The sequence below is a fragment of the Mus musculus genome, chromosome 5, assembly GCF_000001635.26.
Source record: "Mus musculus strain C57BL/6J chromosome 5, GRCm38.p6 C57BL/6J".
Lineage (NCBI taxonomy): Eukaryota > Metazoa > Chordata > Mammalia > Rodentia > Muridae > Mus > Mus musculus.
Genome location: NC_000071.6, coordinates 114846776 through 114868913, shown reverse-complemented (window position 1 = coordinate 114868913; position 22138 = coordinate 114846776). Strand labels below are relative to the sequence as shown.

At 50.4% G+C, this 22138-nt stretch overlaps 1 protein-coding gene, 1 long non-coding RNA gene and 1 other non-coding gene across 10 annotated transcripts in view; 1 reads left to right on the top strand and 2 right to left on the bottom strand.

Moving 5' to 3' along the window:
* The window catches only part of 4930519G04Rik (RIKEN cDNA 4930519G04 gene), a 30235-nt gene extending 14967 nt beyond the window's left edge, over nucleotides 1-15268 (bottom strand). For 2 of the 8 annotated variants that reach the window (XM_006530441.4, XM_030254774.1), the window contains exons 1-5: nucleotides 15056-15268; nucleotides 11542-11592; nucleotides 7929-8108; nucleotides 7270-7323; nucleotides 5365-5449 (exon numbers count right to left, since the gene is read on the bottom strand). In XM_006530441.4, coding sequence (XP_006530504.1) covers nucleotides 5365-5449; nucleotides 7270-7290 — 106 coding nt within the window. In that variant the 5' untranslated portion in view covers nucleotides 7291-7323; nucleotides 7929-8108; nucleotides 11542-11592; nucleotides 15056-15268. Of the gene's footprint in view, nucleotides 1-3321; nucleotides 4155-5364; nucleotides 5450-5565; nucleotides 5705-7269; nucleotides 7324-7928; nucleotides 8109-11541; nucleotides 11593-11970; nucleotides 12033-12288; nucleotides 12340-15055 lie in introns of those variants that run through there. The other 6 variants (XM_030254773.1, NM_026263.2, XM_017321078.1 and 3 more) reach the window with 6 other exon arrangements.
* Nucleotides 9487-13891, top strand: Gm9936 (predicted gene 9936). Its single transcript, NR_164348.1, has one exon. It is a non-coding gene; the product is annotated as a predicted gene 9936 (long non-coding RNA).
* A 1581-nt stretch (nucleotides 15269-16849) lies between the features above and the next one.
* Nucleotides 16850-16966, bottom strand: Mir6240 (microRNA 6240). The gene has a single exon (NR_105748.1). It is a non-coding gene; the product is annotated as a microRNA 6240 (primary transcript).
* Between the last annotated feature and the right edge of the window lie 5172 nt (nucleotides 16967-22138).

The following is a 22138-nucleotide window of genomic DNA, read 5'->3' as shown; positions in this document are numbered from 1 at the left end:
CTACCTGTGTGCTACCATTCTTCCTGCCATGACGGCAATGGACTAAACCCCTGAACTGACTAAACCCCTGAACTGTAAGCCAGACACAACTAAATTTTTTCCTTTATAAGAGTTGCCTTGGTCATGGTGTCTCCTCACAGAAATAAAACCCTAAGGCAGAAGAGGTTGTGAGTTTCCTCATGTGTTGCTGTTAATCAAACCCTGACTCTCTTAGGTGCTCCTAACTGCTGAGCCAACCTCAACCCAGGTTCTGGGGTTTTATTGCAGTTTGTGACTGTCCTTAATAAAAAAGCATCTATTGGGAAATTAAGATTATTGACATTCAGACATTATTGCGAAAGTTGGGTCTTAATTTCTGTCATTTGTTGAGTTCGTGGTGTTTGCTTAGTCCTCCTTTGATTGTCTCAGTGCTGTCTCCTGTGGCCCCTTGGATGTGTTTATTCTTTCAGTGTCCTCTGTAGAGCTGGCTTAGTGATTTTTAATTAATTATGGAGAGTTTTTAATTTTTGTTTAATTTTAATAGATAATTGTGCTGGGTATAATAATGTTGGTTGGAGCTGGGCATGGTGGCGCTTGCCTTTAGTACTGGGGGGAGGGGGGCAGAGGCAGGCGGATTTCTGAGTTGGAGGCCCGCCTGGTGTACAAAGTGAGTTCCAGGGCAGCCAGGGCTATACAGAGAAACCCTGTCTGGAAAAAAAAATGGTTGGCAGTTGTGGAATTTAAGAGCATGAATACATTTCTCCAGGCACTCAGGCTTTAAATTTTTCTATTGGGAGCACCCACCAGCCAGCGGCTGAGCTGGATGAGCGCAGGTTCGTGCGCATCTCTCAGTGTAGGTTTGAATCTCCTGCTGCAACCCGCATCCCTGGCCCATGGCCAAGTGCCAATGGGGACGCGAGGATCATGGCAGAGCCTGCTTCTGCGCCCTGCATGCGACTAGTCCAGAGACTAGAGCTACAGGGCTGTAGCCTGGAGCCCGGTGAGCCACTTCCTGGCGAGCAGGAGGAACCCCGGGTCAGCCGAGTCATGGGCGGGCAGCGGTGAAGGGATATAGGGCAGCTGGCAGGTAGCTGACGGGGGTGCACAGCCAGCAGGAGTTTGGGCAGTATAATATATTCCAGTTTTGGAGGAACCCTCTGCCACTTATTGATCTGGCAGCTCCTAAAGATCTGAGTGCAAATAGCCTGGCAAACACTTGAGGACAGGAATGAAGGAGTTAAGATTGAGTCCTGACAGACGGATCTGAAGAAATGGGATTCACTGAATTTGATGAGACCTAAAGGAAAAGTTCTTCTCCATACTTGAGATGAAACTTTTTTCAAACCTGGAGAATGAGGAAGAGTTTTGGGATTAAATAGTTCATGATTACCAAATCTCCTGATGGAGAGTTGTCCAGGATGTAGTACAACTGTAGACAAAAGTACTTTGTGTACACGTTTTTGATGAAAAAAGTCTTGTTCATGCTCTTGACTTTGAAGACGCTTATCTCGGAAAAGGAGGTTTTGACGGTTTCAGGTCTTCTGCGCTTGTTCTTTCAAATGTTCCTTGGTACCACAAAGCTTATTTGTGGTACACGGAATGAATACATTTATACAGCAGATGCTAATAATTTCTAATGCATCTTATTGGCTCCCCTTGGTTGAACAAGTAGGAGACTTGAGTATCTAGGCAAAATTAAAAGGTGGGATGTTTTTTGAACGCTAACCTTAAGAGTCAGTGAGAACTTCCATTTGGGTAGCTTGTTAAAACACTTTTTGCTGTTTATTACGACAGTATAGGCAATGAACGCAGCCAAACAACGAATAAAGAACGGGAGGAGCAGATGCCTGCCCCTCTTTCCTTTTTCTGAGACGAAAGAAATGATTTGGCTAGGTTACTGATTTTGTTTTGAGGACTTTTTTTTTAATATTGTTTATATTATTTTAAACCTATAGTTCCCAACACTGATAGCACTTTAACCGTCTCTGCTCGAGCCCTGGTCCTAGAGAGATCTCTTTCAATTATTTGAAGGTGGCTTTACACATAGGTTTTTGTTTATTGGTTTGGTTTGGTTTGGTTTGGTGTTTTTGCAAGGATTCGGTATTCCTGTATTGTGCAGATGGGGCCAGAACCGCTAGACTAGTGTCTTTTCCTATTTAAAGGAGATCACTTAGTGTGGGCTACAGCAATGCCTCTTCATTAGTTTTGTCTGTATCTTGTTATTTATCATTACTGAGTTACTGTTGCAGTTTTATTTTTTAATAAAGTACACTGTTCGAAAAAATTTTCTATTGAACAGTTAACTGTATTGTATTGTTATAGCTAATGTGCCTGCCTTTATAAATTACTTCTTTTCCTCTTGTAGCTTCTAGTAGCCTTCCTTTGTTCTGTGTTTTAGCTATAGGTCACTGGGGAGTCTCTCTTTTGGTCTTGTCAGTGTGATGTTCTGCACCTTGTGCCTGAAGTGGCAGGGGCTGGATAGGGGAAGCCCCTATGTACTTATGTCGTCTGGATACTGCTCTGGGCATCTGGACAAGGCTTGGCAGAGGACGAGGAGTTGTCACATACCCCTCTTCACAGCCTCTTGATCCTCCCGGATCCCACAAGGCCAGGAGCAGAGTGAACCTGTCTTAGCCTCAGCCTGTGACCCCCCACCCCCCACGCCCCCAACACGGGACACTTTCTGAATGATAGCCAAGTCCCTCTCTGCCTCCATCATTAAATAACTACCTCACTGAACTCAGGACACTGTCTCAGCAGCTCCCAAACAGTTGTGTGTGTGCACCTGCATGCCATGGTATGTCTGCGGAAGTCAGAGGCCAATGTCTAGAATCATACCTCACCTTGGTTTTGAGACTGGCTTTCTCTTGTTCGCTGTTCATACTACGAGCTAACTGGCACTTCTGCTCCCAGCAGAGTCGGGCATAGTGGGGTTACACTCACTGACACTACTTTGTTAGGATTTTACATGGGTTATAAATTGTCAGGCTTGCTATGAGCTCCGTATCCCCGCTGAGCCGTCTCCCCAGCCCTGGATTCAGGTTTCACTGTGTGTGTCCAAAAAGAGTTACTCTAGTCACTCTCCTTTCGTGGAGTACATGTTAACTAAGTTTAGTGTCACGGGTCTCCCGTGTGGCCACGCTGTCCGGTGACTACTCCCTTGAAGACTGTACAGAACAGGAAATGTGCAAACGCTACTAGGAAACCATCCCAGCCGACCAGTGAGGGCCAAGTGATATGAAAAGCTGTACTATCGGTAGGACGTTTGGGAGAGGATGGTGACATTCGAGGGAAATACATCACAGGATGTTGAGCTGGCCCCTCTGGGCCGAGGGGACATACCTCTACAGCAACAATTCAGGTTTCCCATCTCTGAGGAGTCTAGGTAGCGATTCAAAGCCTGGTCCACTGCCCTCCGACTGGACGTGAACCGCTCAGCTCACCTAGACACAGTTGGAATGGAGTGCCAGGCGTGCGCCTGCCCATCGCCATGGTGACCATTCATCACGGAATGTTCTGAGCACCTATGGGGATGCTGCTGTAGGGCTAGCTAGAGAAGTGTGTTTCCCATGTCCAAGTGTGCTGCATGAGAGGGTGCATTTGGTTTCAAAAGCTGGACCCCAGACCTGCACTTATTAGACCGGGCTTATGGTGCTTTTCCTTTTATGGTGGGGCTTGGACTGTGCTAGCCAGCAAGCAGTCCCCTGGTCCTGTGTGTTTATTAAAAGAAGTTAAATGTGTAAAATAAAGATGTTCCCTTGATGGTGGAAATACCATGATGGAGGAGGGATAAGAACTACTGTGCTGAGAATAGAAAGAAAGTCAACTGCTCAGCTGAGAGAACAACCACAGTTCCCGGATGCGCATAGGCAACTGCTGTGGTCACTGAAACGCGGTTGCTTTTCCATTGCTAACAGTTGGGTGTCTTGTGGGATTCCCCTTCTATGCGTTTCCTCCCCAGAGAGCACACAGTGCTCTGGCAGGCCCATTTACAGAGGCAAGCAGATACTCCCCGGTTCCATCCAGTCTTGAAGAGCAGTGGAGCATGGATCCATCTGCCCCAGCCACATGAAGGCGTTCCTCAAGGAGACACAAGACACAGTGCATGTACACTCATCCTCAGGGGCTGCAATCTCAAACCAGAGTTCAGCTTCATCCTTCTTCTCAAGTCTCCTCGCTGCTAAGGGGCTGAGGAGATGGGTGGTGGTCATGTAGAACCTGTGTCCCACTGGCCACAAGGGCTAGAGGACAGCTTTGAATGTGCCCCGCCTCCAATTTTTGTGTGTGGTTAAAAAACAAAACAAAACAAAAAAAAACAAAAAAACAAAACAAAAAAAACACTGTTATTGCCCGGTTCATGGTGCCACTCTTTGCAGATGACAGCATCATGTTAGTGCTTTTAGCCACCGAACCAAGTCACTGGCTCCTTGAACTTGAGTCTCTGGGATGAGCGGTGGCATCTGTTTCGTTCCATACTCGCCATACTCGGATGTGCAGTTCCCCCCCCCCCCCCCGTGCCCTTTGCAGAAACTGTCTTGTTTCCCATGGGTTTGAGCACATTGCGGGTGGGTTGGTCAGTTGTTTTCGGACCTTCTCCTCTGTCCTGTTAGTCTCCCTGTGCTTTTGTTCCACTCCTATGTTCTTTTTGTCTCTATGGGTCTGTAGTACGGTCTGAAGCGAGGTATTGTGCTGCGCCTGGCCTTGTGCTCTCTGAAATCTCAAACGTGTTATTTATTTCCCCTCTGGAACTTATTTACAGCATTATGTTTGTTATAGGAGTACAACCAAAGTTTGTTTGTTTGTTTTAGCAGTTAAAGATTGCTGAAGGAAATTTTATTTGAAATAGAGTCCACTGAGGTATACAGTTCACTTCAAATGCAATTTAAAGAATTATCCCCAGTCATATTTGTACATGAGCTACTACGAGGTGTGTGTGTGTGTGTGTGTGTGTGTGTGCGCGTGCGCGTGTGTGTGTGCATATATTGTGTAAGTATACAGGAGACCATGTGGGAAGAGAAAGGAAACAAGCTAAATTTAGGTAGTACCTTGAGTAAAACCTTCTACAAAACAAACAAACAAACAAACAAAAAACCGGTATGATAAATGCCAATAATGGTAGAGACTAAACAAACATTTTTAAAACTGGTCGGGGACCAGAGAGATGGCTCAGTGGTTAAGAGCATTGACTGCTCTTCTGGGGGGTCCCAGCAACCACATGATGGCTCACAACCATCTTTAATGGGATCCGATGCCCTCTTCTGGTGTGTCTGAAGACAACTACAGTGTACTCATATACATAAAATAAATAAATAAAGCTTAAAACAAAAACAAAAACAAAACCCTGAAAGCACATAGGTAGGCAAGGAGAGGCGATGATTTACATACCAACTTCCGTTCTCTCTTTCCTAATCCTCAGAATCCATGACATGTACTTCTGGATATACCAGGACAGTGACCATGATGGGGTGGCCTTGGGAGAAAGAGGACAGGGTTCATGTACCCTGCTGCCCCTGGTGTCTTGGGGTCCTAGGCACAGGACCCAGTTCTCCCTCGCATCCCTTACTCTTATCTAGGAGTCTTGGTTACCTCGGTGTGCACCAGGGATGGTGGCTGAGGAATCCAGGGCGCCTCTCCAGCCCAGAGCACACACTGTGCTCACCAGGGCACGACGACGGCCTGTATCTTCCTGACTTTGCAAGACTCAGCCAAGGTCTCTCTGTTACTCCTGCATGGCACCTCTCTCCCTCCCCCCCTCCTGCCCACCTCCCTGCCTCCCTGTCTCCCTCCCTCCCTCCCACTTTTCCACCATCTCTTCTACTGCTCTCCCTTAAAATGCTCGTCTTGCCCTGTCTTGCCCACTCACAAGGGTTCCTCCGGTGTGGAGACATCACCCGAAAGGCCAGGGCTGTCTTCCTTCCCAGCCCCGTTCCCTCGCTAACTTACCTGCTACCCACCCCAAACCTCGAGACTTGTTATGGGGTTAGGGGCCTGTTGTGTCTTGTGGGAGAGATTTACAACCAAACTACATACTGAGGGAGGTTTTTGAGCATAGGGAAAAAGTGAAGGACTGGGGAGACGCTGGACCTTTGCAATGGTTGCATAGGAGAGTGAGCAGAGGGGGTGACATCAGCCTGTGCAGATTCCCAGCTTTGTAATTCTGTCCTACAGGAGGGAGAGGTCGATGGAGTGACCCAGAGAGAAGGGGCCTGGCAGTGTTTGCACTGGGCCACAAGAGAGCCAGCTGTCCAGGCAACCAGCAGTCTGAGGACAGGGAAGGCATGGCGGTGTCATCTGTCTGGAGGAGTGGGGCTGGGTAAAGCAGAAACCACTGCAAACCTGCCACCTAGATCCCCTCGCTGATCTTGTTCAACTCTTGGGAACGAAGCAGGCTGCTCCCGGGAGTCCTCTATGGCAGCTGGCCTGCACTGGGTGGCTGGAAAGGCAGCTAGCTTTGGGTATTATATTAGTCCCGGGATGAAGAATAATTGCAAGAGATAACAAACAGGCCTGGCAGTGGTGGAGCACACCTTTAACCCCAACACCTGGGAGGCAGAGGCAGGTGGATTTCTGAGTTTGAGGCCAGCCTGGTCTACAGAGTGAGTTCCAGGACAGCCAAGGCTATACAGAGAAACCCTGTCTCAAAAAAACCAAAAACCAAACCAAAACAAACAAACAAAAAAAAAGAAATAACAATCAAGGATGTGTTTCTGCCACTCTACTCCAAAAGGAGCAGAGATATATGCAGGACTCACCCCCTATGACACTGGCCTTTAAACCAGGAGTGGACAGAGAGTTCAGTGCAGAACATGTGGGAATCCTAACAACTTCCGGGTGTGGGAGGGTGTTGACCACCCACCCTTCTTCACCTGAGTCACAAGTCCACCCCTAGAGCCATCTGTGAGCAAGGCCCTCCCTGCCAGATCTGCTCCTTGCTAGGGCAAAGGAGAAAACCCGAATCCAAAAGCAAATTGTGCAGAGTTCCCAAGGGAGGAGTGTCAACCGGTAAACACCCGAAAGCCGTGCTGGCACAGGCTGAACCAAGACCAGAAGGGCTGGTGGGGAGGGTTATTTTTTAACCAGCAAAGTGAGAAAAGGTTTGCTAATGGTATGCTTGATGTCAGAGACCGATGGCTCCTATGTCAGTAAAATAATAGCAGGGGGAAAAAATCTTTCCTGTATGTCTCTAGTCTATAGTCTCTGCCTTAGTCTTAGAGCAGCAGGTGCACCCACCCCACCCCCCACCCCCAGGAAACCTTCCCCACCGGGTCTCACCCCAAGGAATTTCTCTACCTGCCGAATCTCCACACTCATGGCCCCGGTTCCACCGTCTGTGTACACGCTGATCTTCAGAGATATAAACATTAGGAAGAGCATTAGTGGAGCGAGCCCTGCCCATTCCTTCCATGCCTGTTGAGGTCTTGGTGGGTGCTGTGGTCTAGGTGTGCTTTGACCAGCAAGGTTCAGAGGCTGGAGGTGTGGACCCCGGTGTGTGGCAATGGAGAGAGCTTAGTGGGAGGTAGTTGGGTGACTGGAGACACTGCCTGATGATGGATGGGTTTAGTGTCGTTTTCTCAGACCTTGGTTAGCATCATTAAATAAAAGGTGCAAACCAGGTCTCTCAATCCCATCTGCTAGCTTTATTACTATGGAGTCCCCCCTTGTATGAACTCCCCGCCATATGTTGTAATGACCCAGGAGTCGTCGTGAAATCTAAGCACATGTCCACGATGTGCTCCTGAACCCCCAGATCGTGACCTAAATTTCCCTCTAGTTCATAAAGTCCCCTGCAGGAGGCATTTTGCTATGTCAGAGATTATGGGAGGGCTCTCTGCTCTATCCTGCCCCTGGACTCTCAGGTGCTTCCTAGGCTATGAAGACCTGGGGCCTTCAGCTAAACAGAGGCAGTCATTGCAAGCCGCTGAGTGGGAGAGGGGAGTTGAGACAGTCACCTCTCAGTTTCCTTCTTCAGTGGCCCACGATAGCTCTTGCCTCCGCATCAATCAAGCTGGAATCCCGGCTGTGAGGTGCATACAGCAGATGTGGGTTTGAAGAATAGGGCTGGGGCTGGGCCAGTCTCAGGGCAGCAGCCCCACAGAGGGTGACACTGTTTCCTATACACCAGGAACAACCTGGAACGTGAAATGTGGCTAGCAGACTGAGCTTCTGATTGGTTACTCTTATCTAAAGCGATATAATATACATAGCATTTTTTTTTTTGTAGTAGCTGCGGTATTGCAAAGACCCAGGGAATCTAGCAATGAGAAAAGCTGACCCACCCATTACCATTCTTTTTGTTTGTTTGTTTGTTTGTTTGTTTTATGTGAGAACACTGTTGCTGTCTTCACACACACCCGGAAGAGGGCATAGGATCCCATTAGAGATCCCATGACAGATGGTCGTGAGCCACCATGTGGTTGCTGGGAATTGAACTCAGGCCCTCTGGAAAGAGCAGTCAGTGCTCTAAACCACCGAGCCATCTCTTCAGCCCTACCTGGCATTCTTCTATAGAGTTGTCCACCTGTCCGGATCTGTTTCCATACTTTCAAGCTCCACCCTACCCCCAACCCCTGGGTCCATGCACAAGGCTAGCTTAGCTATTGCCTAAGGTGCTGGGGACACTAGTCCGGTGGTGTTCACATCAAAGCTCGGCTATGTGTCCCCCCCCCCACCCCCAGTGGGCACAGTGTACAGAATCAATAAAAGTATCGGTGACAGAATGAAGACATTGTTCTTACCTGGGGGGGGGGGCACTTCCATCCTCTGAGCCTGCTTAGAGCCTAGATGGACAACTCCAGCTAAGGCACCACAGGCTGAGGGCAGAGTTGTTTGTTTGTTTCTGAAAGAGCAGTATCATACCGCAGGCAAATGTCATATGTTAATGAAATAGAAAATACCCTAACGGTGTCAACATCAGGACCAGATGGTAGGCATTTGGAAGCAGGTTGGCAGTGGGGAGTGGTTCCTGTTCTATACTTGGGATGCTTGGACCCGTGCACCTCTGGTGGGGAGGGTTACTTTTTTTTAACCAGCAGAGCAGGAAAAGGTTTACTAATGGTATGCTTGATGCCAGAGACCGATGGCTCCAGGAAAATAACGGGAGGGGGAAAAATCTTTCCTGCATGTCTCTAGTTTATACTATCTGCCTTAGTCTCAGAGCAGCAGGTGAGGCCAACTCATGACATTCACCTGAGCTATGATACTGCTCTTTCTGGGAAATTCTGCCCCTCCGCCTGTTGCCTTGGTGGAGCTAGCTATTCCATATCAGGAACTAGCTGCGTGCGTGCGTGGTTCGCTCTGCGGTCTCAGATTCCCACCAGAATTTGGTGTCATCGCTGGCTGTGGCAAGGCCTTATTCCAGAGGAACTCGCAGCTAAGGGATTCATACTGAACCTGGAGGCTTTTACAAAAAAGACGTGTGAACAAGGCGGCTGTTGAGTGAAGGGCCCTCAGTCTGCCGCGAGAGGGCGCAGAGGAGTGACGTTCCCGCTTAAGATGAAGCTTTGATTTGTTTAGGACCGCGGCGACGATGATGAAACACATCTCATCCTTACAGAACTCTGCCCGAGTTTCCCAGGTTTGGATGGGAGTCCAGCAAGACCTCAGGGCAGCAAGGAAGACCCGGAGGGACTGTCAGCATTGCACACTGACAGGGTTGCTTGTGGACTGCACAGGAGCCTGAGCTGAGGCAAAGATGGATTGAGACGAGATGGCAGAGAGGGGCAGGAAAAACAAACAAGCGAAAGGCCACCTAGTCGTGCTTGCTGAAGTCAGGGGCCAGCCCACTCTGCTCCTGTACCCAGAGGCTGAGCTTAGTGCCCCTGTCTTCTGCTTCCCATCGTCGCATCTGCATATGCTGCTGTGTGCATCCTCTCTCTCAACCATTTGTGCTTGAGTAACATCATCCTTCATTCGGAGTTTGACCTTGATTCTGAGCAGATATTCCAGCATATTCACTCCCTAATTGTTTAGAGACGATGCTAACTAAAATGCCTTGAAAATACGGAAACACTGCCATTAGCAGATCGTTCTGATGGATTATGGGACACCTTTGCCTCCCCTAAGTAGCGGCTAGCTCTATCAGTAGGAGACTTCATCGCACAGTTCACCATCGCAGTCCCAGTACTCCCGACCCAGATGAACCAGGGATGTGCAGCAAGGGTGCTGTATTGAAGACTCAGACAAGTTGGCCTTGAGCTATTTGTCTCTGAGCCTTGGGTGTGTTTCCTGAAGAAACTGAGTGTCTTCCTCGTGTTCTTAGAGACGAGAGCCGGGCTCTGATGTGTATCGGGCTGAGTGAGCCGCCTGAAGGACCAGAGTGCTACAGATGCTCATCTATCAGATTCCTCCAGCCTCTCAGAATCTGTAATCCCAAACCAAACCACGTGAGGTGTGTCTGCTGTTAAAGGTACCTCCTGGTTAATGTGACGATGCGCCCGAGTTACAGTGGCGGACAGAGCCTGGAAAACCCCACAGGGCTCTCTTCCGTCTAGACAAAGGCTTAGGATCCAGCCCTTGGCGTTCAGGTGATACCATGGCTGAGTGATGGAGGTGTACCTCAGAGAAGCAGCATCAGGATCCATGGTTGACCAACCTGGGCCGTTCAAGTCTGTGCCCTCTCCACAAGGGGATCTATTTTACGAGGATATACACAGTGGCCTCCCAGCCTCCTTTGTCACAAATCCACACTGCCAATGTGACAAAGCTGCTTCTGAAGACAGCAGAATATAGTCCTTAGTCTTCACTGGCCCACAGGGTCCATTCACAAAACTCCCATTCATTTTATGAAAAAGGATAACGGGAGCAAGACATCGCATACCTTTAGACGGAACCATGCAGAGAAGTTAAATTTTCTCAATGTTTACCTTTCCTCGGGACGTGAATTAGGTGGGAATAGGTATACTTTGCGTGGTCTGCTGAGAACACCAACACTACAGAAACAAAGCATTAAAGGGAGCCAGCTTAAGGTAAGCCCTGTTGGCATAGTTCTGTTAGTCACAGCAATGACACCAGAGCTGGGTGGAAACTGTGACAAAGGGCATGGCTGACTCCCCTACACATTCGAAGCAGAGAGAGTGTTTAAGGAAGTGCCAGGGCACAGTGTACGGGAGCACCCTCAAGTCTGCGGTGGGTAGCTCGTACAAAATTCTTTTTTATGTATGTGAGTACATGGTTGCTGTCTTCAGACACACACCAGAAGAGGGCATCAGATCCCATTATGGGTAGTGGTGAGCCACCACTATGTGGCTGCTGTAATTGAACCCAGGACCTCTAGAAGAGTGGTCAGTGCTCTTAACCGCTGAGCCATCTCTCCAGCCCACAAAATTCTTTCTGAAGCAGGAAAAGGTGTGCAGAGGAAAGAGCTTGCTAGGCTAAGTTGGTAATGGGCGGCGTCCAGTGTGAGGACAACCCAGCATCGGTTTGCAGCCCGCTTGCACCCTACAGCCCTCCACAAAAGCGATTCTGCAGTTCCTCTGTATTGTATATAGTGTCAGCTTTGAAGCTGATTAGCAAAGACAGAAACCAGAGGAATAACACGTCTGTCTCAGACAAGGGCAACGTTACCTTCATAATAGGCAGGTCCTCCTCCTCACGGGGAGTCATTTCCACCTGGACCTTCAGCGAGCAAGGGAGGAAACAGAGAAAATGTCAGTACGTTGCTCTTGCCTCTGGAGCCTCGTTGGTGGGTACATGGGGCTCCCTGGTGGATGGACGTAACCAGTTGACACAGGGAGACTTGGTGGCAGCTCACACATACTTCCACCATGAAGGAGTTAAAAACCGTTCACAAACGAGAAAAGAAAAACAGATACAAAAATGGAGTGGGTGGGATGCTCCATTACAGGTAGATGAAGCCACGATTTAGCATCTTCCAATGTCCACTGGTCAGTGGAGAGCCACCACTCTCCCCCACCCCCAGCTCTATCCCGACACTGCCTAATTCTTCAGCAACTCTCAGGTGTGGAACGTGGACCATAGATGGTGGACTCTTACCGAGTCCACTAGTGATGTGACCGACCAGGGAAGATCCTCAGAAAGAAAATGTACCGTGTGACCCCATAGCCATTCAGCATCAGCAGAACAGGCTCTGGGCAAAGATCAGCCCTGGGCCGCCTGATTATCTCATCCCTGGCTCCACCCAGGCCTGTGGGACAGTGAACATCAGATGGACTGGAGGGGAGGGAATAGGGTTAATCCCGTATCCCGTACTTGAAGTCAGACTTCCAGGCTGTATTCTTTTTGAAATCAGAAATAACTCAAACTGTCAAGTGTGTTCTTGGCATTTTTGGCCTCAAAGTTGTTCTGTTGTACCTTATTTCAGGGTGCTTTTCACAGTCTCAGTATGAAACCTGGTTCCCAGAGTCAGTCAGTGCTCATTCTGCCCACAAGGCCGTGGGCTGTCTCTATAGATGTTTCAGGTGTTCTGCACATCTCATGCCGACAGGTCTACACCACATTGCACGATCTGTCAGTTTTAGTGTCTGTTAGTCAGATGCACTGAGGATTCATCTGTGTTGTGGTGTGCACCTGTGCTGTACCTGAGCTACACCTGTGCTGCATCTGCTCTGCACCTGAGCTACACCTGATCTACACCTGTCCTGCACCTGTATTGCACCTACATACATCCTGCACCTGTCTGCATCTGAGCTACACATCCTGCACCTGAGCTACACCTGTGCTGCACCTGCACTGCACCTGTATTGCCATCCTGCACCTGAGCTACACCTTCACTTCACCTGTGCTGTACCTGTATTGCACCTGTGCTGTGCTTGCATTGCACCTGAGCTGCACCTGAGCTATACCTGTGCTGCACCTGCACTGCACCTGGGCTGTACAGGTGCTGCACCAACCTGTGCCTCTTTTATGGCTGTAGTTTTGTTTTCTCATATATCAGTTGATAACAATGGCTTCTTCCCACAGCTTGTCTATTCTAGGTAGTGGCATGGTGACCATGTGACTTCTATTTCTCCTGGGTGTATGAATTGCTGAGCCACATGGTAGCTCTTTGACATTTTCAGAACCGGCATAGCCATTCTTCTTAGGTATCCCCAGCAATGTACCCGAGATTCTGTTGCTCCCCTCCCCCATCACTGTCTGTAACACATCTTTTCCCCCTTCTGTCTATAGCTGGGTTGTTCTTCAGTGACCCTCTACAGGTGATAAATGACTTTTGTCAGCTCTCTGCCTCTCTTGACCCCAATCATATCAATTTGTTGTGAGTTTTATCATGTTTTTGGCTTGCTAATGCCTGGTTGAAGGTTTAATGAAGATCTTTTAATGAAGATCTGAGGGCTGAGGGCTCTTCCTGGTTCACAAATTCTTGTCATCTCTTCCTAGATTCTCTTTCCACCCATCCCCCATGTGCCTGGTAGCTTACTTATCATTACGTATCTTTACCACGGGTTTGACTTGATGCTTGTTCATGTATTTCTGCTGACTATGACTTGGCACTGAGTGATGTATAAGCTCTTTCCTCTGCTGGGTCAAATCTGCTGTTTAGGGAAGTCATAGACTGAACCATGTTCTCCAGTGTTCATGTCAAATGTTCGGTATTAGTGACCAGGCCTTTATTTGAGAATCGGTTCCTGTACTGGCTAGAAAGGAGCTTTAGTTGGGGAAGTGCCTCCATGAGATCCAGCTGTGGGGCATTTTCTAGGTTGGTGATCAAGTCAAGCCGGGGGGGGGGGGGGGGCGGGTTTGGCAGTGTGGGTGGGGCCATCCCTGGGTTGGTTGTCTTGGGTTCCATAAGAGAACAAGCTGAGCAAGCCAGGGGAAGCAAGCCAGTAAGTAACATCCTTCCATGTCCTCTGCATCAGCTCTTGCCTCCTGACCTGCTTGAGTTCCAGTCCTGACTTCCTTTGGTGATGAACAGCAGTGTGGGAAGTGTAAGCTTAATAAACCCTTTCCTCCCCAACTTGCTTCTTGATGGTGATGTTTGTGCAGGAGTAGAAACCCTGACTGAGACAGTTCCCTTTTATTGTGGTGAGCTTCTCCTGCAATGGTGTGCACTCTATTTGAATGACCATCACTCAGAGGACAAGAAAGTGTGACCAGAGAGACACGGAAGCAGCAGGGACACGTGGTGACAGTCGGGTAGTAGAGCGGTACACCTGGAAGCCAAGGTCAGCCAGGGACTTCAGCAGGAGCCATGAGGAGGCAGACAAAGACATGTGTCAGCTTTCATTCAGAGACCGGGCACAGACGGCTCTGCCTTTAAGCAGACAGGTTCCTTCTGACGACCTTCATGTGGGCATGTCTGTCTGTCCTCCATAACCTCTCTGCATGTGTATGGCCTGAAGATTGTCCCCTACAGAGACTGTGCCAATCAAGACCAGCTACACCCATCTCCTTGTTCACTTGTAAGCCATAAACTCTGGTCCCTCGTGTATCTTTAGGTGATAACCCTGCCTCCTTGGCAGCCACGAGCTCCTCCTCCCCGTTCAACTCTAAATTGTAAACACGTGAAGCTTCCAGGGCGCTGCGGTTTCTCCAGCCTAGAGCTTAGACCCCTCAGCTTCCCCACCCCATAACTGTGTTTGTCTTTTCTGCACTCTCTCTCTCTGCCACAACCAGGCCCATCCCAGGAACTGTGCGCGGAAATGGCGCAGGAGCATGCGCTCAGCGATTCAGACTTTAGAGTGTTAGCCTAATTCTTTGAAAGCAATCTCAATCGCCATAACAGCTGCTGTCTAGTAAGTCTTATGACCAGACTTCTTTAGGGATTGTATATACGTATGTATGTACATCTGTCTGTCTGTCTGTCTGTCTGTATGCATGTATGTATATGTGTATATGTGTGTATATGTATGTGTCTGTGTGTTTGTATATGCATCTCTGTGTGTGTCTGTATGTCTGTATATTCATCTGTGTATCTGTCTGTGTGTTGGCCTGTGTTGAAAGGTCTCAAGAGCACCTGTACTTTTGTAATTCTCTAGGGACTGGACACAGAAGTACTCAGACAAATGGGTGATTTGCAAGAATGGAGACACTTTAAGCAAAATGCAGAGAGGGAAAGGGGGCACCTGCATAGAGTCTAGGGGACTAGTACAGATCTCCACACACTTGCCCAGTCGGTCACCTTCGAATCTGTTTCTTCGAGTGTCAAAATGTATTATAGAGAAGCGTACTGGGGCCTCAGTTATCTGGACACTGGAAGGGGACAGTGGGCTTAAGGGACTAGTAACCTGGTACCCTCTTCACCAGACATGCTTAAATTCTAGTGTGTCGGGGGAAAAAAAAACCAGTCAGGTGACCACCTTGGTGTCGCCCAACTGGCTTGGAACCCAGGACATTCTGACCAACTGCCCAGGTGACAGTTGCATAAATAATGAGCTCTGCCTGAACTGGCCAGAGCTAGAGGAGCACTGTGAAGAAGCAGCTCCTGGGAGGAGCTCCTGTGCTGGGGCGGGGTCATTCAGGGAAAGCAGCCTGGACACAGGGAGGCTGAGAAGGGGCTGTGGCTACACCACTCTGCATGTGGAGCCTGCTGCTCGAGTTCTGGCTCATTAGGGACTCGGCTGCTACTGTGCCAGAGGCCTCTGCTGAACTGGGGTAGACAGTAGGATGGCCTTGCCGGCCGCCTCCTGGTCTGTCTTGGATTCCCCTGACAAGGATGCAGAGCCTCTTGCGGCACTACAGTAGCTGCATGTATTCTCCCCTTAGAATGTCTTAGCATCTTTGCATCTTGTGCCCCTGAGCCTCAACGCTTAGACAGCATATTCCAAACAGGAGCACGGATGTCCAGGGGAGCCTCCCAGATACCCTTTTCTTCTGTTGTCCCCCACTGCCTCGGGGGCGAGTTGAACCATGGCTGCATCGGGAAGAGGGCCTCCCAGTGTATGGCAAACTTAAACCACTCAAGGGGCAGAGTCTGGAATCATTTTTAGAGAGAAAAGGCAATAGTGATCGGCACAGATCCCAGGCAGGTGCCTGCCGGCCTCAATTAGAAGCCTCGGGGCCTGGGAAAGGGATTTGGTGTTCTCATCTTAGATAGTTCTCGCCTTACTTACCAGAACGCTCCTTTGGTTACCTACTATTCTCAGGGTATAAAGCTTAGTCTATTGATTGCACATAGTCTGAAGGAAAACGGAACGGTGCTTCCTGCCTGTGCCTGAGCAGCCTGTGCTACATGTCTGGAGAGAGCCAGATATGTGAGGGTGTTTCCTGTAGCCAGAAAACTCGGGGGGTGGGGAGGGGGGGCATTTGGTAGGTTCAGAGTTCACATGAGCATGGTATCGTGGAGTTCCCCAGGAGGAATTGTCGTCAGCCCCGTGACCCCCACATCAGCCCTGTGCGGCAAGTAGAACATTATGTATCTGACAGTCCATGAAGTGACGTGCCCAGAGTCACACAGGTCTTGTGGACCAGATAGAAGACATGTCCTTGGCTCCCTGGGGACACAGAGCATAAACCAGAGTCCATGATGATGTTGTGGACTCCCCCACCCCCACCCCATCCCCAAGGGCTCCCCTCATACTCCTTTTCCGTAAAGGTTTGGTGGCCACAAGCCAGTTTATCCCCTGTGGTCACTTTTCTGACACCTCCTGCTTTTTTAAAAACCAGAAGGTCAGAAGGATCGTGAGGTCCCGATTTCACAGACCTGTATCAAGATCAAGCAAGGTTTTTTTTGTTTTTTGTTTTTTGTTTTTTTGCCCTTCTGCTCCGTGGGAGGCTCGAGAATGGATGAATGAGATTCCCACTGTCCCTATCCAATGAAACCACAGCCAAGGGAACAGGCTTGGTGGAATCAGCGGGGAAAGATGACCCCGAGAGCTTGAGCTTGACTTTAGTCTGGCACGGTGAAGAGACATGAGAGGTGTAGAATAAGAGGGAGGGCCCCTCCCACCCCCACCCCCTGGCATTTGGCTACCTTAAGAGAGTCACATTTCTTCACATTGACCTTCAGAGCACTGGGCAGAAATCACATCGAGTCAACACCCGCCGTGGGCCTTCGCGATGCTTTGGGGTTTTTTGGTTTTGTTTTTCTCAAGACAGGGTTTTCTCTGTGTAGTCCTGGCTGTCCTAGAACTCTCTGTGTAGACCAGGCTGGCCTGGAACTCAGAAATCCGCCTGCCTCTGCTTCCCGAGTGCGATGCTTTGTTTTAATTACACAGTCGGATTCCCCTGGTCAGCGCCAGTTCTAAGTCAGCAGCTGGGTGAGGTGCCTCTGGGGGAAAACCACGGCTCTGGGGGGCGAACCGCTTGGGAACTCTCAACCAAACTCTGCCCTGCACAGCCAGGGGCAGAGCGCCTCTGTGAAGTTCCTTCCATAGCCACTGGCTCCCGCACTCCAGGTTTCTTCTGAACCTGCTCCTGTCACATCCCTCGGCCATCAGATGTCCCTACTAACTTGATGGCGATGACTCTCCAGCACAGTCCTGGCTGCGCCCCCAAAGCAGCCCCATGGCCGTCCCACTCTGACATCTCAGATTCTCTCTTCGGAACGCCTCCGAGTCTAAATCGCTCTTAGTGATGTCAGGTTTCGACAAGTGTTTTCAGCTGTGTTAGGGCTGCAATTCAGCTTTCCTGCGGTGTTGGTGTTGGTGTTGGTGTTGGTTGCTGTCGTGGGGGAGATGTGTGCAGGCTTCCCTTCAGATCTACGCTTGGCGGGGTGGGGTGGGGTGATGAAGAGCTTGTCATGGTTTCGAAATGAAACTGGTGGACCTCAGAGGAGGCTCGCTGGGCCTGAGGCTTGCCTCCTAGAAATTTACACTCACTATAGACATGTGAGCAACAGTAAATATGAAAGGATGAAACGCAACATTATACCCTAAATGTCCACTCAGTGTGGCCAGTCTAACCAGTGCAAACCTTACTTTAAAGCCAAGTGGCTGTGAGCGAGCGCCATGGATGCAGGTCATTGACCTCATTATAGGAGTTTGCAGCAGCACAGACAGTTGCAGGGTGCCGGGGGAGATGCAGTGACCAGGGAGGAGGGAGGAGGGAGGAAGAGGAGGAGGAGGAGTGGGAGGAAGAGGAGGAGAGGGAGGCTGGCTGGGAGCCTGTGTAGTTCCAGAAGGCTCCTCAGAGGTCCTTTTACTCAACATCCAGCAGCCACCAAGTTCTGTCTTGTGATCCTTTGCTAAGGTATTGTGTGTGGGAAGAGCATGACTGTCCTCCAACAGTGCGGTTGCCTGGGCTCTCCTGGGGCAGCCCTGTCAGTGAACCTGAAGCAGTGGAAGGGGCCTCTGTAATGATGCTGGGGTGGGGAAGCCGAGTCCCACGAAGCTGGGTCTCTGGGGCAGGAGGCCGAACGATACTGGGCGACGCCATGCAGTGTCCTCCACAGGGGCCATCCTGAAGCCTGCACTTAAATAGGGGCCAGCTCTTTGTGTTTCCCCAAGGACGCATTTTATTTCTGATCCCCGCTCCTCCCATCCCGCCTGTCTCTCTAACCAGAAACAAGTCTCTGTGCTGGAGGGGGCTTTCTCAGGACAGGCATTCACTTCATGGACTTCCCTATGATCGTGACCTTTCCCGCCTTGACCCAAAAGCAGCCACGGTGCCTCTTTCATTGATCTTGGTGTCCTCAAATTGAAAGCCAAGGAAGAGGTGGGGGGCGTGGTAGCCTTTTGCCTCTGCTCACCACACCCTCATCACACTTTCTTCCTACCTTTCACCACTCCTCACCTCCCACTCTTTGCCGTCTCCAGCAAGAGGTGGCCGAGACTCACGATTACCTCCCTATCTGGAAGGTTGAACACACTTGCGCTTATGCTGAGCACCCGGTGGCCCAGGCCCTCTCCTGAACCTTTACATAAATGGTGACACCTCACAGCTGTCCTGCCCCTGTCCCCATAAAGAGTCCCTGCCTGGCTCCTATTCAGTGTTGTAGCCTGGCACCTGAAACCAGGGCACTGCCCAGCAAGAGTCTGAGGGTCTCTGCAGACACAGTGAACCTGCTGCCTTCCCAGGAGGTCAAGTGTCTGGATGGACCAGATCCCTCACGACGAGAGTCAAAAATGTGAGTGGGGACTCCTTTCGAGATGAGGGAAGGTCAGGGCAGAGAAAGCTGACACGCAGACGGGTTCTTTGAGTCTTCACTGTTGCCAAGTGATCTACTGAATTTTCAGAGTAGTAGTGTTGATGAGGTGGCCACAGGGACCAAGAGCAGGGGGAGATGGCAGAGAGAGCTAAGGGCCTGCTGCTCCGTGGACGGTGTTATTCCACACTATTCACCCCAAGGCACTACCAGTGTCTGTCCCCTCACACCTGCAGTCCTCATCGAGGGCCTGGACTTATCCACCCTGCAGTAGGGATGGATGGAGGTCTCTGGTCTCTGTAGTTTCCCATCAGTCCAGTTCTATAGCTGTGACCGGGAAGGGATGTCTATATCCTGCTGTTTCTCTGCAAGACCATCAGTCTCTAGAACTTTCTGTCCATGACACTGACTGCATTGCACCCATGGCCTTTCTACTTGTCTTCTATATTCCGTCACAGACATCTCTAAGAACATGGAGGAATATAGACACCCTCCTCTCCTGACCATTGCTGGGTCCATTCCTCTAAGTGTGGACCCCTTGCTGTGCACCGGCTTTAGGATGCAATGAATCCCACGCTGAGCAACCTGAGTTGTTGCTTAGCAACTAGCATGATGTTAGTAGGTACTCAGAAAAATTTGGATTTTTCATGCCCAGCCTACCATTAAGATGCTAAATGTAAGTGTAGCAGTGAAGACAACTTCTCCAAAAACCTCTCAAGTCTGTGGTTAGGACTTGGAGGTGGACATGTGTAGCAAGCAGGGACCTGCCAGTGTTTGCACTGGATATCGAATCAAACGGGAAGAGAGTGGGAAGTTCTCACATCAGAGAATGGAATGGGCGTACTTGGTGTCCAGGCACGCCCCGGGCTGTCTAGAGCCGTGCCCCCCCCACCCCCCCGAGGGCGTGGATACCTACAGGCTGCATCCTGGGTCTCAGAAGGATGCAGATTCCAGACTCTTCCTTGGGCGAGTGAGGGGTGGAGCTCAGCCAGGGTCACGCATCTCTCCCCTGTCAGTCCTCAGCCCTGACCCCGGAACTCCTCACACTCTGAATCCTGGAGCCAGCAGACCTGATGGTGCCATGTGGAGATTCTCACCCGACACCTGACATCTGCTAGAACACTGTCCCCATGTTCAAGGCTGTGCCAGCCAGGCCCTTTCCTGTGAGAGTCCTTCCACTGAGTCACATCCAAAACCAAGACCTGAATCCTGCGTGCTGTACAAAAAGATGGCTGCCAAACATGACCTGGGGCTTTGAAAATCCCTGAGGCAGAGGAAAGATCTGGCCCCCTGGGAAAGATTGGGTCTTAGTAGCAGAGCAAGGAAGGAGGTTGATGCTCTGAGAACACAAGCCTAAGGCACACAAGCCCCACACCAGGGTTTCTGAAGCAGTGTAAAAGCCGGACTTCTGCACGCCCTTCCTTTCCCTCTGACTACACAACACCCCCCCCCCCCCCAGTCTCTGGAGGATGCACACTGACTGCCCTGGGCACAGTCTCAACCCACGGCTTCCCATCCCTAGTATTGCACCTGAGTGACGACGCCCACTGTTTCTGGAAATCAGACCTGCCCTGTCAGCAGTCTGACCTCTGGAATCACAGGCACAAGTAGGAAGTTCTAGACCTTTGGGTTCCAACCGAGGTCTTGGGGTGTGACATGCAGTCACCTGCTATTTCCCCTAGGTTCTCAGACCCTTCTGGAGTCAGAGTTGAAAGCCTTCAGCAAGACATTGCTTACCTTGCTCTCATTGGGAGTCAGAAACCCGCAAACACAAGGGCTGCAGCAATCGCCCCTCAAACCTACCCTCCTCCACTCCCCAGGTCCCCCGAATCCTCCATATCAATTCTAGCAGCGTTGAATTCCAACTGTGGCGAACACTATTTGGGCTCAGAGTACGGGGTGCAGGCCCCGAGGCAGATTGAGATTAGAAGCTTGAGAGCCCTCTATGAACGTCCTCTGTGTTTTCGAATTGTGGATCTAGACACCGACGGCATCTCCCTGTATGGGAAACTTAAAGGGCGGTTGGTGTGATCACGGGGGTGGGGGTGGGGGGGTGGGGGTGGGGGGGGGGCTTGGCTGTCCACTGGCTTCTGGATTAACTGAAAACTGAGTAATGACTGAAGTAGGTCTGAGCGATAGAAGGGTAGCGATTGCCAAGCTGAGTAGTGGAGACAGGAGTTCAAGGATAAACTAGAAATGTGGCCCCTCTCCCCGTGCTCCCTGCAGAGAACTAGCTGATCACTCTTGTGTTCACTAGTGCTCCTGAGGCACATACACGTGTGCTGCTTTGGGATAGTGAGGTGTCAGCATCCAGGCCTGGAGGGATTCCCAGCAGGCCCACAGTTTAACAGAGGGGTGACCAGGGCCCGGAAAACTCTTGTCTAGGTGTGACCAGGAGCTGGTGGGGAGAGGGAGGGGCATGGTGCTGTCTGCAGGAGGCCTGCCCCTTGCTCCTGATCCTGCAGCAGAGCCCCAGCAGTTACCCCTAACTTTTACGGTGTGGGTGCCAAGGGGCTTGAGTGTCCCTCTGAGTAAGAACTCTTCCCACATCTGAGAGAGGCCCTCTTATGTGAGCATTTGGCAGATACTCATTGGACCTAAGCAGGCTGCCCCCGGGGCTGAGCCCAGGCAAAGCCTGAGTCATGAGGAAGAGATAGGACCTGCACAGCAGCGACTGTGCAGGGCCCAGATTCCTCCGCCCATGAGTAGGACACGGGATTGGGAATGGTGATCCGAAGCATTCCAGAGGCAATGCTAACACCATGTTGTCTGGATCACACAAGAGGTCTATCAGCCGCTATCAGTGATGATCTCACCATGCCCATGCCCTCTGCCCTCCCAGCAAAAAGAATGACCACGGGGGCGGCGGGGGCATGGGGGATCTACCTGTGACTACCCTGGGGGAATCCCGTCACTGTCTAGTTTAAACCTGTTTCTAGACCAGACAAGATGTGGGCGTGCAACCCACCAAAGGCTGACTGTCAGTTGACTTTTAGAAGCATAGGAAGGGATCCCTATCCCCACCGCACTTGTGTGGATTCCTCGCTCTGCAGTCTCCCGAGTCTGTTCTAAACCTGGGTCTGTCCCTGCTGACCTGTGACTTCCAGTCTGAAGACAAGAGGCTCGAAGACAAGAGGTCTTTTGCGTCTTCCTGACTCCAACATAGCAAAGTGTCTAGCA